This window comes from Echiichthys vipera (genome assembly GCF_963691815.1).
Source record: "Echiichthys vipera genome assembly, chromosome: 1".
Lineage (NCBI taxonomy): Eukaryota > Metazoa > Chordata > Actinopteri > Perciformes > Trachinidae > Echiichthys > Echiichthys vipera.
In genome coordinates this window covers 36,668,001-36,685,831 of record NC_139826.1, presented here as the reverse complement: position 1 = coordinate 36,685,831, position 17,831 = coordinate 36,668,001, and the positions used below count along the sequence as shown (strand labels likewise).

Here is a 17,831-nt window from a genome sequence, read left to right as displayed (position 1 = left end):
GGAAAATGCTTTTTTTTTTTTTTTTTGGTGCAGATAAGAGAAAAAGTCAAATGGAAATGACTCGCCGGGCTGTTGTGGCAGTAGGGAGCGTGCTGATGGGTCCGGGAAATTGAAGCATGTCAGTAAAATTAGAAAAAGCCGGCCTTGCCTCAACTGGCAGACATGTAAATGCGGCAGAGGCCCTCAGATGAGTCCATTATGGACCGTCCCACGCAGCCTTTTCTCATCAGAAATCCCATCAGTATATTAAAAGGTATAGCCTTGGCACTGACAAATTAATTCTTTTTTTCTCCCCCTGACTGATTCGAATCGCTGCAGAACTCAGTGACGGGCAGCGGTTCAGTATTATCGCTCGTCTTCCTTCAGCAGCAGACAAATATTATACAGAAAGAGGAAAATGAGTGGTCGTAATACAATTCTGTTTTTTAAAAATCAGTGGTTTAACAGTAATTGTGTATGAATAAGATGTGAACATATCAGTTTGATCTTTAGATATTAAAGAAATTCAATTCAATTTCAATTCAATTTTATTTAAAGTGCCAAATCATAACAAACGTCATCTCAGGACACTTTACAGAGTAGGTATAGACCACACTCTATGACTTATTTATGATTTAAACCCAACAATTCCCCCGTAGAGTAATGTGTCATGGATGACGTGATACAGAACTGAACCATGTTTATGTTCCTCACTGAGAGTCTTCTGAACACTTGTGCGTGAGCTCCTATGGAGAAATGAAGTCGACCCCTGCCGGTGGACCCAATGGGACCTTATTTTGTAAAAACAATATGCATGGTAGTGAATGCAGAGCTACAAATAATTGATTTGATCCTGTTTGAATTGTGCCATAAATTGCAAGATATTTGTCAATTTGTAGAGCCGCTGCTCCTTTGCGTTGAAAGGAGCCAGTTGAGGTGGTTCAGGATCATCTGGTAAGGATGAACCCTGGACGCCTCCCTAGGGAGGTGTTCCAGGCACGTCCAGCTGGGAGGAGGCCTCGGGGAAGACCCAGGACCAGGTGGAGAGATTAGATCTCGACACTGGCCTGGGAACGCCTCGGGATCCCCCAGTTAGAGCTGGTTAATGTGGCCCGGGAAAGGGAAGTTTGGGGTCCCCTGCTAAAGCTGCTGCCCCCGCAACCCGACCCCGGATAAGCAGATGAAGATGAGATGAGATGAGAGGATGTTAAAGAGAGTCACACTTCGTCGTAGATTTATCAAAGTTTGGTGCAAAACTGCTCAGCGATCTCTCGTCTCACACACTGGACGTAACCTTCGCTCGCAATCCATTATGTGGCCAAAAGACTGCGTGCTTTTGTAAACAAAGCGACGCATCCCGATGACGTCAATCAATGCTTGTGACGTGTTACGGCGTGATGACGTATAGGCAGCAAGAAGCATTCTCCGAGGCCCAGGTAGTGTGAGGACAAATGGGCCTGGAAGGGGGGACAAGTACCCTAAAGCACGGGGCACGGTACGGATGGACAGTGTGAGTGCGCCCTAGTTGCTAGATGACTACTGTAGTACCCGATGGCTGGAGGGTAGAGAGTTTACACATTGGCTTACGCGTTCCTTCAGGTGTTACTTGCTATGGACAGATGCGTGTAAACTTGTCACAGTAGGAGCAGTTCCACCTTTAAGACCGGACGTGAACACGCGTCTACCTTTAAGACCTGACGTGAACACGCATCTACCTTTAAGACCGGACGTGAACACGCCTCTACCTTTAAGACCGGACGTGAACACGCGTCTACCTTTAAGACCGGACGTGAACACGCCTCTACCTTTAAGACTGGATGCCACGTCTGTGTGATTTGGATGATCTCATCTTCCGTGATAGATTATGACAGATGACCTGAGCGAGGGGAGGGACACAGAGGCAGACTTCAGCGTTATTGACATGAATCCCACTGTGACCCAGAACATTAATGTCGACAGCGGTGACATTCAGTGCAGTTTTTCAAAAAACTCTCAGGTTTTTGGAGGTTGTTTTGAAACAATGCTGAGGTTTTAAAAGGGGGGGTTTCCTGGAAGACTTCAGTCTTAATGGGATGAATAGACAAACGTGAAATTCACGGCCCTTTTCAGATGGGATCAAAATATAATTTGTCGCTCCTAGTTCACTACTATAGATATTATTCCCAAATAAGGTCCCAGGGCGGAGTGTGACGAGTGACTTCGGCTCTCTATATGATGTAAATTGCCGATATTCTCATTCATTCATTCATCTTCAACCGCTTATCCCGGGGTCGGGGTCGCGGGGGTGCTGGAGCCGATCCCAGCTGACATCAGGCGTGAGGCGGGGTACACCCTGGACAGGACGCCAGTCTATCACAGGACACATAGAGACGAACAAAGACAGACAACCATTCACACCTACGGGTGATTTAGAGTCATCAATGAACCGAACACCTGCACGTCTTTGGACTGCATTGCCGATATTCTGGATTGCCGATATTCTTTCACTGTTATTATTTGATGAAGTTGCCTTCAACCCCCAAACTCTCTCCATTTTGAGAAAGAAATAATAATTTGTGTTCCATAAAAGGTTTATCAGTTTCATCAGAAAAGGTTGCATGAAGTAATATTCGGTAAAAGAGAGGAGGGGGGGGAAAGAAAAGGGGGTTTTACAGGATTAAAGGATTACAGCAGTGGAATGAAATGAGAACTGTGTGAACTAATAAACAGCTTTCTTTCCTTTTTTTTACAGTAAGGAAATTATCCATGATGAAGTGTCGGGATATAGGAAAATAATGGAGCCGATTGAGAACGCCTGATGAGAAGAAGAGTTATTTTCACACACTGTTGCTCAGCAATGGGGGGGAAGAAGAGGCAGCATCCATTATTTAAAGTTTGTCCATAGTCGGTTTAATCCATGATTAAAATGATTTCTCAAGTGAGTTACGTGTACCAGAATCATTGCAACAACTCATGCATACCTAAGATAAGCAGTTATCCCATTGCACTCCTTTCTTTTTTAAGCACTTTGATGTTACGTTAAGCTGTTACCTGACTTCTACCTTCTCAAAGAAAGTCACAGTTAATGCACCAAGAACTGTACTGCATGCACTTGCAGGGCTCAAAGCACTGCATTACAAAAGCTAACAAGAATAAAAACTGAAAGACAATGAATAAAACTGAAGCTAACATTATAGTATCAAGTTTAGACACAGAGAAATTAATAAACGGTGAGGGCTGGACTCTGAGAAAGCTAAGTTTAGCTCGGCCATCACGTGCAGAGAGTGCGTACTCAAGTTCAAAGCTGTTTTCAGTCATTCTGTGCAGATGTGACGCACATGTGGAGTACAGTTGTGAATGTGGCGTAGAGACGATGCATCATTATCTGTGGTGAAACGGATAATCACAACAGAGAAGTCATGTTTGGAAGTAGTTTGGAGTCTGCAGCCTAGATGGAACAAGACTACAGCTCCACAGCCACGCTAACAACTGTGTGAGGATTTAAGGCTCTTTGTTAACTGTATAAAACTGTAGATGAAAAGTCGGGGGAGGGGGGGGGGGGGGGGGGGGGTCAACGAAGTTCACAATGAATGTGAACGTCTGCTCCAAATTGCAGAGTAATCCATCCAACGCAACAGTCGTCGCTTTGATCAACAAATGTGAATCTCGTGGAGGGAAAGTCTGGGGATCAATGAAGACATTAGGATTTTTCCCTCTTGTAGATTTTGAGATATTCAACTACATAAGTGAAGACATTGACCTGTTGATGGGAGCTTAATGAAAAGTCACCAGGATTGATTATTATGGGAAAAAATTTCATGGCAGTCCATCCAAAAGATGTCAAGACCATAGACTGTATGAAAAATGGACGTGTTCCCCGTTGTTTGAACCCATCTGTGTTTTTAATAAACAACACAATTGTCATTTTACACTTTAAGATGTTTAAGATGTCTAACTGACGAAATAAATGGCACCATAATGTACTAAATGAACTTCATGCTGTATTAAAGAAGACTTACGATTGAGACGAAGACGAAGTAGACATAGAAGTAGGCTCATTTTCTCATTGACTTCTACACAATTTAACTTTTTGCAGCCAGTGAGTGGGCATTAGTAAGTAATCCTTTGAGCTTAGAATTACATTAACTAGTGACTTTTTGTAGCTGCAGTGTTGCAAGTTTGCGAACTGAACTTCTGTTATTAAACAAAAGAAACAAAGACCCCAAGATCAACAATTATACGATGACTTGGAGTAGGTTTGTTTGTTGGAGCAAATATGGCACATTTCAACCAACCTTTACCCAGACTTCATTCATAATTGAGTGAACTGATAATCAAGGAGTTAAACCTTCATGATCAGGATGCTGTTTTTTATACTCAGTCATCCAAGTTGCATGTTTTTTCCCCCCAGTTTGGAAACTGCGCTGCCCCATTTCAGGTTGTGTGAAGGACTCCCACAGGTACTCATTAGTATTGTTTACTGGCGAACCCAAAGGGGCCGTGTTGTCTTCTAATCATAGATTTTTACAACACCTTCCACACTCTGGCACCGTTTTCCCACACATCTGTGAACTAATGAAAAGAAATATTCCAGGTCACAGTTTGCACTGAATAAACGTACAGTGTTTCAGAATGGAAACTTGTATACCAGTCGATCTGCGGTGTTCAGACGTTCGATTGTTTCCCCGCGACCCCGATGGGGACAAGCGGTTGAAGATGAGTTTCAAAAATGCATCTATTGTGTCAGGATTTCACCGTTAGTGTCCATCATGACCAAGACAATCGATTACTTTCAGCATGCGTGCTGGTTTACAAACTAGGCCGCGTATGCTGAGTTCAAGGTCCAGCAACCACAATATTGAATACTGCATGAGATTTCATGGAAGGAAATCAATAATCTTCTTATTATGCCATGTCATGAAGCCTCGCAGCCTGATGAAAACCTACCACAGTAAAAACCTTAGGCCAACATAAGACACTGTGGGTAAACAGTCACTTTAGATTGTTTCTGGATAGATGTGTGGATGCATAATGGATGTTGAAAGGCATGTTTGCACGTTGTTGTCTGATTAGAGTGCTCAAAATGAATATGCACCTCATCTTTTTAACGCGGACAAAGTGCAAATAAGACCATAAACTCATTAGGAAAATATCTGCTGCGGTAATAAATCATTTTCTCATTGACTTCTATGCAAACTGACTTATTTTGCAATACTCACGCACTGCTGGAAATGAGGAAGAATGCAGTTTTAAGGAACTTCCGCATTGGTTTCACTTTTCGGAGCCAGAAGCTTTGGCCATCTTTATTATTATACAGTCTATGATTTGACCAAGAACAGACTATTTTTAAAGATTCTTAACTTAAAACTCAAAAATAATAAATTGGCAAAAACTATTAGATTATTTAGGCATTTCAATTTTACTCTCTGAGTTAAGCAGCTGACATCCCATCTATGATTTACTGTCTTTGCACATTTTAATTTATACTATTATTATTTCTACATTTATAAATACATATTTGCTACTGGGTATAACTCTGAAACATGCTAGAAAAGTAATGTTTACAATAGAATCTTTCTAAAAAAATATTTAGAAATACATTTGTGGTATAGTGTATAACCCTGAATCATGTTAGAAGGTAATATTTATATTGAATCTTTCTAAAAAATAATAAATAAAAATATTTTGGCATAGTGTTTAACCCTGAATCATGTTAGAAAGTATTATTTAAATTGAATATTATAAAAAAAATTAAAATATTTTTGGGTATTGCGTAAAACCCTGAAAAATGTTATAAAGTAATATTTATATTGAATATTTCTATAAAAAAATTAATCTACATTTAGAAATATATTTTTGGTATAGTGTAAAACCCTCAAACATGTTAGAAATTAATATTTATATTGTATTTAAAATAAATAAATAAATCAATTCTTTTTGGTACTGTGTAAAACCCTGAAACATGTTAGAAAGTAATATTTATATTTAATATTTCTAAAAAATAAATTATTTTTGGTATTGTGTATAACCCTCAAACATGTTAGAAAGTAATATTTATATAATATACAATCGTTTTTTAACTGAAGTATCATTTTCCGACAGCAAGTGAACGCAACACTGCTCCTCCTCCTCCCTCTCGCGCCTCTCCGTGCGTGTGCCCGCCGGTGAGGGCGCGCACACGGGGAGGTGTCGGGGGTTGTGCTCGCTCCTGCTCTCGCTGCTCTCTGACCCCAGTGGCAGCTCCGACTCACTGCACTCCGGCTCCCCCTCCGTCACACCGCGGCTGCTCTCTCTCTCTCTCTCTCTCTCTCCCCCCTCCCTCCCTCTCCTTGTTGTCTGTCAGTGTCTCTCGCCCTCCTCTCTCGGTCTCTCTCTCCTCCTCTCGCTCGTCTGGGTTTCTTTTTTTTCCACAACAGGAGCCAGCCGAGGTCCCGCCGGGTCGAAGGTTCTGCCCTTATCCGCCCAGACTGCCGCAACCCCCGGACTGCTCTTCGAACGCTGCCCGCTCTTCTCTCCCGCTGCTGCCGCATGGACCCGCGTCCCTTCACCGCTGCTGCCGCCGCCGCCGCGTAGAGGGCGACCCCGACCCGACACTCTTCCTCCGGCCAGATACACACAAAAAAACCCGCACAAAAACCCACACGACTGAAGGTAGAGCAACCTTTCCGCTTTGCTTTGAGAACCGATAGAGGGAGAGAGAGAGGGAGGGAGGGGGAGACGAGGGAGGGAAAGAAGGAATTCCTGACACAAAGCCGTCGGTTAAAAGGTGGCTTGTCATTTACGGGGACGAGCAAAGGGGTTATAGCGCAGGCGGTGCCGTGACACTGGCCACCTTTGGGTGTTTCTTCTTTTCCAATGTGATTTTATTTATTATTATTATTATTATTATTATTATTAGTAGTGCAGGAGCAGAGTTCAGGATTGCACGGACCTGCTTTTCCTTCTTTTTGCGCACATTGGTGTGAGGCGCATAGACAGCGCACACCGTTGCACATGCAAGTGCTATCAGAAAGGGTCAATTTGATTCGCCTTTTACCCTCTTGTGCTCCACCGGAGAGTGCTTCCTACTCGTGAAGTTAGCTATATGGTGAATGCATATCCAAAGACAAGGACTGACAATGTGTGTGTGTGTGTATTCGTGTGTGAGTGAGTGTGCGTGTGTGTGTGTGTGCACCGCCGTTATTATAGAAAAGGAGCTCAGTGTGAAGCTACAGTCTGCAGAATATAAAAAAAAGAAAACCCATTTTGCCAGGGCAGGCTAAGCTACACAGAGCTAGTTGCTGCTACTGTAGCCACAAGGTAGAGACAGACAGGCGAGCAAGGAGAGTACACACACACACACTGCACACACACACACACACTGCACACACACACACTGCACACGGCGAGGAGACAGTGGGGCATGCTGCACACTGCATTTGCAGAAAAGAAAAGAAAGGAAGGAGCCCATTTTTAGTGAAGAAGCAGCAGCATTAGTTCAGGTTTTTAAAATGTTGAGACATGATTGCTGAGGTGTCCAAAGGCGTCTGACAGGGCAGCTTTTAATTTAAGTGCATTTTCTTTTTTTCTTTTTTGGTTGAAGGCCCAGGAAGATGTGCCAACTCGTTTCTCATGCAGCCAGTTGGATTAATGTCACTCTTAACTTTGCAATGTAAAGAGTTTTGTTTTATTATTGAGGTTATTTGCAAGTTCATGCACCTTGTTTGACTTAAATCCTCAGCACATACAGGAAGTAGCGTGCGTGCTGACCCGGAAAACACAAATCGGCGCCTTTGCTTTGTGAAAATAGGACCGTTTTTTTAGGTTAAATTGGGATTTTTAGAGTAGTCAACAACTGGAAGTCAGAGCTTTTTTTTTTTTTGCATGACAGGATACAACCGTCGCCATCACCATCACTGTCACCATCGAATTAACCCTCGGAGCTGCTTGGAAAAAAAAAAAGCAAAAGCTGATATTGTGGGCATTTCTATTCCCACCTCTTCTTCCGCGTGTGCTCCGGCTGCATCGGGAGGTCTGGTATAAAAAGCCTGTCAAAGCCCACAGTGGCCACTTCACTATCAGTCAGGGAGGTCAAGCAGGAGGGAAGCTCAGGGTTGCAAAGGAAGAAAGCGAAGAAGCCCGGTGAGTGAGCTCTAAAGATGCAAAGAAAACCCACCTTATTGTGTGGCATTTTATCAGCTTTTCAGAGTAAAAGTGTGTGTGTTTTTCCCCCCTTATAGAGTCTTTACTGTGCTGCTATGCACAGACTCCAGAGCAGTGCAGTTGGCAGATTGAATCGCACCAGACGTGGAATAAGAAAAGCAGACTTTTTGTCTTATTTTTGCGTTTTGTGCATGAAGAATTTCTTGTTTTATTAGAGGCTTTTGCAACATATTTGCTCACCGTTAGATAATTTAACTTTATCCTTTGTGTGTGTGTGTGTGCGTGGTTTAATTCCAACAGGCTATAACGCCTCAGAGGCCGTGCCTGCGGTGTTGTTTTTGCATTTGAATATATTAGTTTGCATTAAAAACCAGATGGGTTACGAGCTGCAATTAAAAACACGCCTTCCAGATTGTAAATTGTCGCCTTAACAGTGCATTATTTAGTTTTTTATAAAAAGATTTCTGTTCACTTAAAGAAATGAAGTGCCACGTCGTTCCGAGCGGTAGAATAAATCTTTTAATTAAGTTTCCTCGCTGCATTTATGATTAGGATTTTATTAAAAATAGTCTGATGAGCTGTTTTTCAGGGGTTTATTTCTTCCAAAATCAAATTGTGACACAGCGAAACACAGCTCTTTGTGCTCCCTGAAACCAAACCGCAGCATAAAGTATTGATCACATTGGGATTGGAAGGGATTTTTTTCTTTATTTGACGTGTGCTCGGTCATTTTAACCCTTCAAACCACCTGTTTTTACTTGTGCATTTTCTTTATTTTAGCAGTCAAAATGTGTATTCGTGTAAAAGACCTCCCTAACGGTGTATCCAGAAATGAGTGCATGCCTTCTGGTCTTGTTTAAAGCAGCTGATGTGTGTGTGTGTGTGTGTCTTTGCTCCTGTCGGTGCAGACTGCTGTGTGTCGTGGTTGGTCGGCCGGGTCGCTGCTGCCGCTGCTGCTGCTGCTGCTGCTGCTGCTGGGAGACTTCCCTGGGCTTCTTCAGCGGCTCTGAAGGATGACCGCCGCACGGCTCGCTGCTGAATCCCGGTGAACTGAACGGCGTCTCATGTCCAAACAGTGGAAGGATGGCTCATGGCAAAGTGACCATCACGGTGGATGAGTACAGCTCCAACCCCACACAGGCCTTCACACACTACAACATCAACCAGAGCCGCTTCCAACCTCCGCACGTCCACATGTAAGTGCCACACGCACACTTTGCATCACCTGCTACGCACACTTAAATCAGAATTAGGGTCATTTTTTTGCCTGCCAAAGTAAATTCATGTGCGTTATCTTAAATGAATCAATCCTAAACTTTCAAACAACACACAGTCGGGTCTTGGTTTATTTATTTTATGGCTGGTTTTTGTACGACCTGTTAAATACATTTCAGAAGATGTAATAATCCAGACTGTGGGGAGAGAAAAAGCAGAAATGTGTACATTTTGAGTTGCAAGTGGAAGCCAATGAGGAGCCCGTTTGATGCAGAGTCTTTGTTTATACTTTGATTTAATTGGCTCAAGCTCAGAGCGTACGGTGGCCATCGAGGACAAGCTTTGAGAGCAGACGGAGAGCCAAAAACCGCACCAACTGCCCTGTGTAACGTTTGAGGACATTAAATATTAATGGTTGAGAAAGTTTGCTGTGAGCGTGGCAGGTGGACCGCAGAAGTTTTAGAAACATGCAGCATGTGCACAAACGCATTCACACCCTCAACACTTAACGCTCTCCATGGTGCACACAGGTTTGAGTGAAAGCTTTTCTGACTCAGGCGTTTCTCCTCCGCGTCGAGCTCCGCAGACGGCTCTTCCCTGTTCCCTATGAGACTGTCGTTCTCATTCGTGCCATGTTGTCATTGTGGTGCATGAGCGCTTTGTTCGTTTTAGGGCGCTCTCTTTATTTATTTATCAGACCGGTTACACAGCGCGGCTCTTGTCTGATGCGGTTATACTCTGCCTCTCATTAATGGGTCAGAGTGCCGTGACCCGTCAGCCCTCACCACGCACACACACCATCCTCAGAGCGCCGCGCGTTTCATCCGTGGACAGATATCATCCGCGTCTTTTTCCACAGTTTCAGCGGTTTTTGAGCTTTTTTATTAAAGATTTACGAGCGACTGTTGGCCACGGTTGCATGCATGAGAGGCTTATGTTCACCGAGCGTGTTGTGTGAAATAGTTGAGCTGCGGCAGGAACAGGAAGTGAGCGAAGAAGATCACCAGAGTATTTCCTGTCTGCTGTTTTCACCCGCCGTTTCTCTTTTGCATTTTTTATATTACAGGTGCAACAATAAGGTGAAAGGAAATATTTTACGGTTAAATATGAAACACGTGGGTATTGATATTCTACTTCAAAACTATATTAATGGAAGTTTTAGAAAGTCACACACCAACGTGACAAAATAAAGCTCATGCCAACACCGTGCGTGCTCTTATTACAGACGTTATCTGACAGATTTGACACTTGTATAAAAACAATTAGTGATATAATTAAAATTGTTGAGGATAAAAACCTTAAAGCTTATTTATGTAGTCAAATCAGATTGAAACAGACAAAATTAGGATTGACTACTCTCTATTAGTTGCCATGGCGATCCTGAAACACTCACCCAGAAATAAAGCAGCAGCTTGTAAAAATATATTTTTGACCCTGAACTACTACATTTAGTTTAACCCGTCTTTTGTTGCATGATTATGGCGATCTCTGATTACACAGAATCAATAAGTCTGGTTTAATGACATGAATGGAGACACTGTAAAGTCCTTTCACTCGGTCAGTCCTTCGTCCTGGACAGCGGTCAGGTTGCCCGTGTAACTTTGAGGTGGAAGGGAAGTGGCGTCCGCATCGAGTTGAGCCAATGGCGGCCGGCTGGGTTCACACTCAGAAGAGGAATTTATGTTGCACGATGTGCACTCGTGCAGATGTATAAACATCATAAAGGAGACATTTTTGCAGACGAACGTCAGACAGATTAGAGCGAGAGGAAGACTTGGGCTGCCGTGTACGAGCTGAAAAGTTAACCAGCCACACACACACACACACACACACACACTTTCACTTTGGGGAGCAACATCTGGCAAACAAGTTTTCTTCTGTTTACCTTAAACACTCAAGAATCCCACAATTCTGCCCGGATAATCACGTTCATGTAAACAGGGTTATTTTGGGGGAGATGATCAAATTGTGGGATGGTGTAAACGGCTGAAGGGGACTCTTACCTTCCTCCCGGTGTTGGCTGCATTCACATTATTGTGCCACCGTGTTGTTGCTGGGATTCATCCGCCCGCCGTGAGCAGGGCTGCCGGCGCGGCGAATGTGGAGGACGAGGTCACCTCAGTGTTACGTCGGCCCATTTTAATAGTTGACGAAGACAGCAATAAATCAGGCCAAATGCTTCAATATGAATCAAGGTTAACACGTGGCAGACAGCACAGGGTTCACCAGAACAACCGCCCTCAATTTTTCCTTTTTCTTTTTCCGAAAAGGCGAATAATAGAAAGTACAAACGATATTTTCCCGGCTGTAAAACATGGCAGAAATACAGTACGTCCCGCAAGGTACCCCTTTTTTTGAAATTTCGCTGCTTATTTCTTTGATTTATTGTTATTTTATGCCTCTTGTGATTGTTAGATTCTGTTTTTCAGTTCCCCTGAAAAGTCTTTGTATGGTTAAATCTCCACCTTTTCATTCCGCAGGGTGGCACCGATTGCCCTTAAGTCGGTCGGAGACCTCACATTAAACCCGTTTTGTAGGAAAATAGAGAAAGAAACCGTTAAAATAATGGATCTTCTCGATGTTTTAAAGGGAAAATCCTGAAAAAAACACTTATATTCCAAAAGCACATCGTCATCTATCATCTGGTGACGGCTTAGTTTTATTCCAGACGACCGCAAATTGATTGATTGTGAAAAAAATCACCGTTTATTAGGCGTATTAAGAGTCGGACGACAGGAGTGAAAACACGATGGTTCAGCTTCTACTGTTCTGAGAATCACAGCAGTGAAAAGTGACACGGTGACGGTGTGTTTAAGGTGCAGGGACGCAGTTAAAATGCCTGAAACCGGTGAGGAAATTAGCACAACGTTGATCTAAATAGTCGGTGTAATCAATTTTTTTCTGGCCGTATTGTGCGGCCCTGCTGCGGAGCGTCTTTTTGGGAGGTGAAGCCCGCGTAGGAAAGAGATGTGTTGAAGCCGTGGGGCCTCTCAGCAGATATGTGTTTGGATAAATACATTAGGCTGTTTCCTGGCTTCCACAGAGCCCGCAGTGTTTTACCCTGCCATTCTTAAACTCAGACTGGGAACCCCGGGATCACACACACACACACACACACACACACACACACACACACACACACACACACACACACACACACACACACACACACACGCTCCTCTATATGCCCATCCCCCCGCTATGTTTAAGTGCTTATAGAATACGCGCTCTGTTCTGGGAAAGTAAAGGCTTGTTTAGATTTAAGAGATAATGATCCGACTTGCTTCGGGGTGCTCGCTCATTGCATCCACAGTATTTGGACATAAATAAAGTTGTTGCTTCTCTGACAGCAGAGACGGAGAGAGAGAGCGAGAGAGAGAGACAGAAATTTCAAGTGAGGGGGTTGCCCGCCATTTGAAATACAATCCCTGCTCTAATGTTTTTCCCCCCCTAGACAGAATATTTAGATTTCCGTGATGGAGTACAGCAGCGCCTTTTTGTGTGGTGTGGAAGGTATCGCTCTCTGAACAGCATATGAAAACATGCACGTAGGGCTTGTACACACACACACACACACACACACACACACACACACACACACACACACACACACACACACACACACACACACACACACACACACACACACACACACACACACAGTGGCAGTTACAGACTAATGCTCAGGAACGTGACCCTGAAGTCAAAGTGGGCTTTCTTTTGGCGCATGGGACGTCTCTCTCTCTCTCTCTCTCTCTCTCTCTCTCTCTCTCTCTCTCTCTCTCTCTCTCTCTCTCTCTCTCTTGCTCTCTCTCTCTCTCTCTCGCTCTCTCTCTCTCTCTTGCTCTCTCTCTCGCTCTCTCTGTCTGTAAGTGAGCGACAGACTCAATCCAGCCCTGTTTGTGTCTGGTTTATTTTTCTACGATGTCTGTGTTTTTTCTTCTTCTTTCTTTCTTTCTCTCTCTCTCTCTTTCTCGGCCCCCTCATCGTCGTCTCGTGAAATGAAATGCTCAGCAACTTGGAACATATGCTTCGAGTTGGGACGCTAATGGCTTCAAATCCAATTTGAGCAGGATCTGGCCCAGACTGTGGGAAGGCCTGACACACAGACAGACACACTGACAGAGAGTTGAAACTCAAAGAAGGACTCTAGACTGGAGATCTGTGGGTGTTTGAGAGACCTTAAATAGTTTGAAAAGGTCTTGAATTTAAGGACGAAACAAGTCTTAAATTACACGACAGTAGGGTTGGACCGGTGTTGGATTTTTGCTGATTTTAAATGAGAAAAATGTACAGATTACTTTTGAGCTGGAATGAAAACAGACCATTTCTCTGTGGCTTTTACAATTATTATACATTATAGATGCAGTGTATTACATCGTCAACCAGTTCTATAAACAACCAGTGAGAAAATAAAGCCGTTATTCTGTAAAAAAAAGCTTTTCTTATCGGAAAACACATGTACTGATACTCATACAGTTTACATGAAATGCACCAAAACTGAAACATGTTTTCAATAAATGATTGAAAACTGAGAAAAGCAGCAAATCCTCACATTTGAGAAGCTGGAAAGAGCAAATCTTGTGCACATTTGCTTGATAAATGAATAATCAACACATTTAAAATGATTTTCGGTTTATTATTGATCGACTGATTGTTTCTGCACAATTCTTAATAAAGATAAAAGCTGTTCAGACAATGGCTAAGGTGAAATATGGTTAAAGTGTTGAGGAGAACTTGGACGTACTGTGGTAGTTTCTTCAACCGAGAAAAACGGCTGCATGAGGAAACTGGACCAGCAACTAATAATTATTTTCATGGATGATTTAATATATGGATTATTTTCTCCATTAATCAGCTATTTGTTTGCTTGATAAAATGCCAGAAAATGGTAAAACATGTCCCCAAAGGTCAAAATGACGTCCTCAAATGTCTTGTTTCGGCCAAACTCAAAGGTATTCAGTTTACTGTCATAAAGGAGGGAATAAACCAGGAAATATTCTCAGTGAAGAAGCTGAAATAGTAGTGGTTAGCACTGTCGCTTCACAGCGAGAAGGTTCCAGGTCCGCAACCCGGCTGGGGCCCTTCTGTGTGGGGTTTGCATCTTCTCCCCGTGTCTGCGTGGGTTTTCTCCGGGTTCTCCGGTTTCCTCCCACAGTCCAAAGACGTGCAGCTGTTCGGTTCATTGATGACTCTAAAATTGCCCGTAGGTGTGAATGGTTGTCTGTCTCTGTTCGTCTCTATGTGCCCTGTGATAGACTGGCGTCCTGTCCAGGGTGTAGCCCGCCTCACGCCCGTTAGCTGGGATTGGCTTCAGCCCCCCGCGACCCCGACAGGGACAAGCGGTTGAAGATGAATGAATGAATGATAATCAATGAGTCTTCGCAGCTCTTGAGGAAAGTGAGCTATAAACAACACGGCGTGAATCTTGCGCCCCACGTTAGATTGTGCAGGGATGATGATGTTTGTGGTTGATCTTGATCGCAGATGCGTTGGCATTTCTCACTCAATGACTTAACTGCATTACGCCGTTAACGCCTTAAGAGTGTTGATTTATTTAACTCCCTCTGGACGTGTGCACCGTCCGTGCAAGCCAACAAAAACGGGGCCAGCGGAGAAAGGCGACTTTCCTCGGCGCTGCCCTGGTCCGTGATGGGAGATGGGAGGTTTATGCTAGTTTTGATTCCAGGCTTTCCTTACAGGAGGATGTGGACGGTAGTATAAATATGTATCAAAGAGGAATTTCTCTTTTCAGTGATGAGTAAACCCTGTTCAAGTATTTCTCCCTGTGTGGGTTCAGAATCACTAAAAGAAGCATGCTGGGAGCAGTGACAAGAGCGCAACATGGGCCGCCAAGTTGTTGTCTGCTCTTTGCTAAGAGGTTTTCTAAATAGCACTTAAAATAAGACTCTGCTGAGTGAAGAGCTGTCCTTTTTTTCTGTCCTTTTTTAGTTTAACAGTCACGATAATTTTGCATAACGGCTTTGTTTTTGTATTTTAAATCAGTCTTAAGTTCGATCTTTTTTTTTCATTGTACCAGATTTTGATAGAATATCAAATAACCAAGGCATTTAAACAAAAACCATCCATCCATCTTCAACCGCTTGTCCCTGTCGGGGTCGCAGGGGGCTGGAGCCGATCCCAGCTGACATTGGGCGTAAGGCGGGGTACACCCCGGACAGGACGCCAGTCTGTGGCAGGGCTCATCTAGGGGCAATTTTAGAGTCATCAATGAACCGAACACCTGCATGTCTTTGGACTGTGGGAGGAAACCGGAGAACCCGGAGAAAACCCACGCAGACACGGGGAGAACTTGCAAACTCCACACAGAAGGGCCCCAGCCGGGATTCAAACCAGAAACCCTCTTGCTGTGAGGCGCCAGTGCTAACCACCACACTTTCGATTGTAGAGGCCAAAGCTTTGAATGACGTCAGCTCATCTGCGCCCACAGGACATCACTAGTTTCTCACTCCGCTCTGCTTTGATCTGCGTCCGTTCTTCTTCAGTCCCTCCCACAGTTCAGTAACTGTAGTGGGTTTCTTAGACATTACAGAGATTCTCTGTGGGTCTTAGATCTGGACTCTGAATCTTCTTCCTCCAAATTTAACCGACTTCTTTACACACTGGGTTCAGTCTTTCCCCAGTCTGACGCTGAACACAATGTTTCCCATCAGACCCAAATAAATCAAACTTTAATGGCATGTCACGGTTTAGGGGATGTTTTCTGCAGCAGGAGTTGGGCCTCTTGTACAGCTACATGGCAGGGTGGATGAAAATGTTTCTGTGAACCTCCTTCAGCAACATGCAACACCTTCAATGCAACTGTCTCCCAATCAGCTGCAATTTTCATGCAAGACAAAGCCCCCTGTCACTCTGTAAAACAGGTTATGCAGTTCACTGAAGCTGAGAATATTGAAACAATGAAATGTCCAGCCTAGAGTCCAGATCTAAACCCCATAGAGAATCTATGGAAAATCCTTGGCAACACAGTAATGTCTAAGAAACCCACTACAGTTACAGAACTGTGGAAGAGGCTGAAGAACGGACGCAGATCAAAGCAGAGCAGAGAGAGAAACTAGTGATGTCCTGTGGGCGCAGATGTGCTAAAGTCATTCAAAGCTGTGGCCTCTACACTTCCTGTTCATTTTTGAATCCTTTTTGAATCCTATAGAAGAAAATATTGTTTAAATCTTCTCTTCTGACACAATGAACACTGTTTTCTAATTTAGATCACTGTTTTTTTCCCACAAAATAAAGGTTTTTGTTGAAGTGCCTCGGTTATTTAAAACAACATGCTAGCACAGCAGTGGTATAGACACAGCTGATACTCTACCAAATTATGATCAATAAGAAAAGAACAATACTTCAAAATAAATCAAATATTAATACTTTGTTCTCTAATTTTGATCTTCAGTGTGTGTGTTTGTGTGTATATATATATATATATATATATATATATATATATATATATGCTATCTATATATATACAGCATTTTTCACTCAAGACACCTGAGCTCATTAATTTTAATGCTGAGAAATGGACAATCTTTAACCCCCCCCCCCCCCACAAGTGATGGAGAGGAAAAAAAAAATCCACATTTAACAAACTCCTTCTCCTCCAGATGCCTTGTTAATTATTCCCGCCCTCTGAATAATTGAGGAGCTCGTAAGTATGAATCATTTAATGGCGCCGCCGCCTGCATCCATACACGGGGATATTCTGACACAAGCTGGCGAGGAAACGACACCAGAGGAACACGGCCTTCACACCGTCCCAGTTTTTATTAATGAACTCCGCGAGAATATCCTCAGTTTGGGGGGAAGAGCGCTCGAAATGCGGTTCAAGGGAATTGTTTGGGATGCTGATTATTTTCCTACTGGATGTGTTTCTGCACTGCGAGAGCACGCTGTTTATATTTGCGCTCAATGAAACTCTCTGAAGCTCGATGCTCAACGTGCTGAGTCACGTGGCGGGGAAAGCCGGTCCAGGTGCGCCGATGATAATTAAACACATCTCATCTCGTCTCATCTTCAGCCTCCGGGGTCGGGTCGCGGGGCAGCAGCTTAGCAGGGGACCCCAAACTTCCCTTTCCCGGGCCACATTAACCAGCTCTAACTGGGGGATCCTGAGGCGTTCCCAGGCCAGTGTGGAGATCTAATCTCTCCACCTGGTCCTGGGTCTTCCCCGAGGCCTCCTCCCAGCTGGACGTGCCTGGAACACCTCCCTAGGGAGGCGCCCAGGGTTCATCCTTACTAGATGATCCTGAACCACCTCAACTGGCTCCTTTCAAACGCAAAGGAGCAGCGGGCTCTACTCCGAGTTCCTCACGGATGCTGAACTTCTCCCCCTCTCTCTAAGGGAGACTCCAGCCCCCCTCCTGAGGAAACACATTTCGGCTGCTTGTACCTGCGACCTGGTTCTTTGGGTCCTGACCCATATCTCATGACCACAAGGTGAGGGTAGGAACCAAGATTGACCGGTAGATCCAGAGCTTTGCCTTCCTCAGCTCTCTTTT

General features: G+C 43.9%; 1 protein-coding gene across 1 annotated transcript in view; it reads left to right on the top strand.

The window, feature by feature from the left end:
* Positions 1-6,222: 6,222 nt before the first annotated feature.
* The window catches only part of mpped2a (metallophosphoesterase domain containing 2a), a 78,652-nt gene continuing 67,043 nt past the window's right edge, over positions 6,223-17,831 (top strand). The window contains exons 1-2 of the mRNA XM_083940284.1: positions 6,223-6,609; positions 9,009-9,296. Of these exons, the coding sequence (XP_083796410.1) occupies positions 9,184-9,296 (113 nt within the window). The 5' untranslated portion in view covers positions 6,223-6,609; positions 9,009-9,183. The remainder of the gene's footprint in view (positions 6,610-9,008; positions 9,297-17,831) is intronic.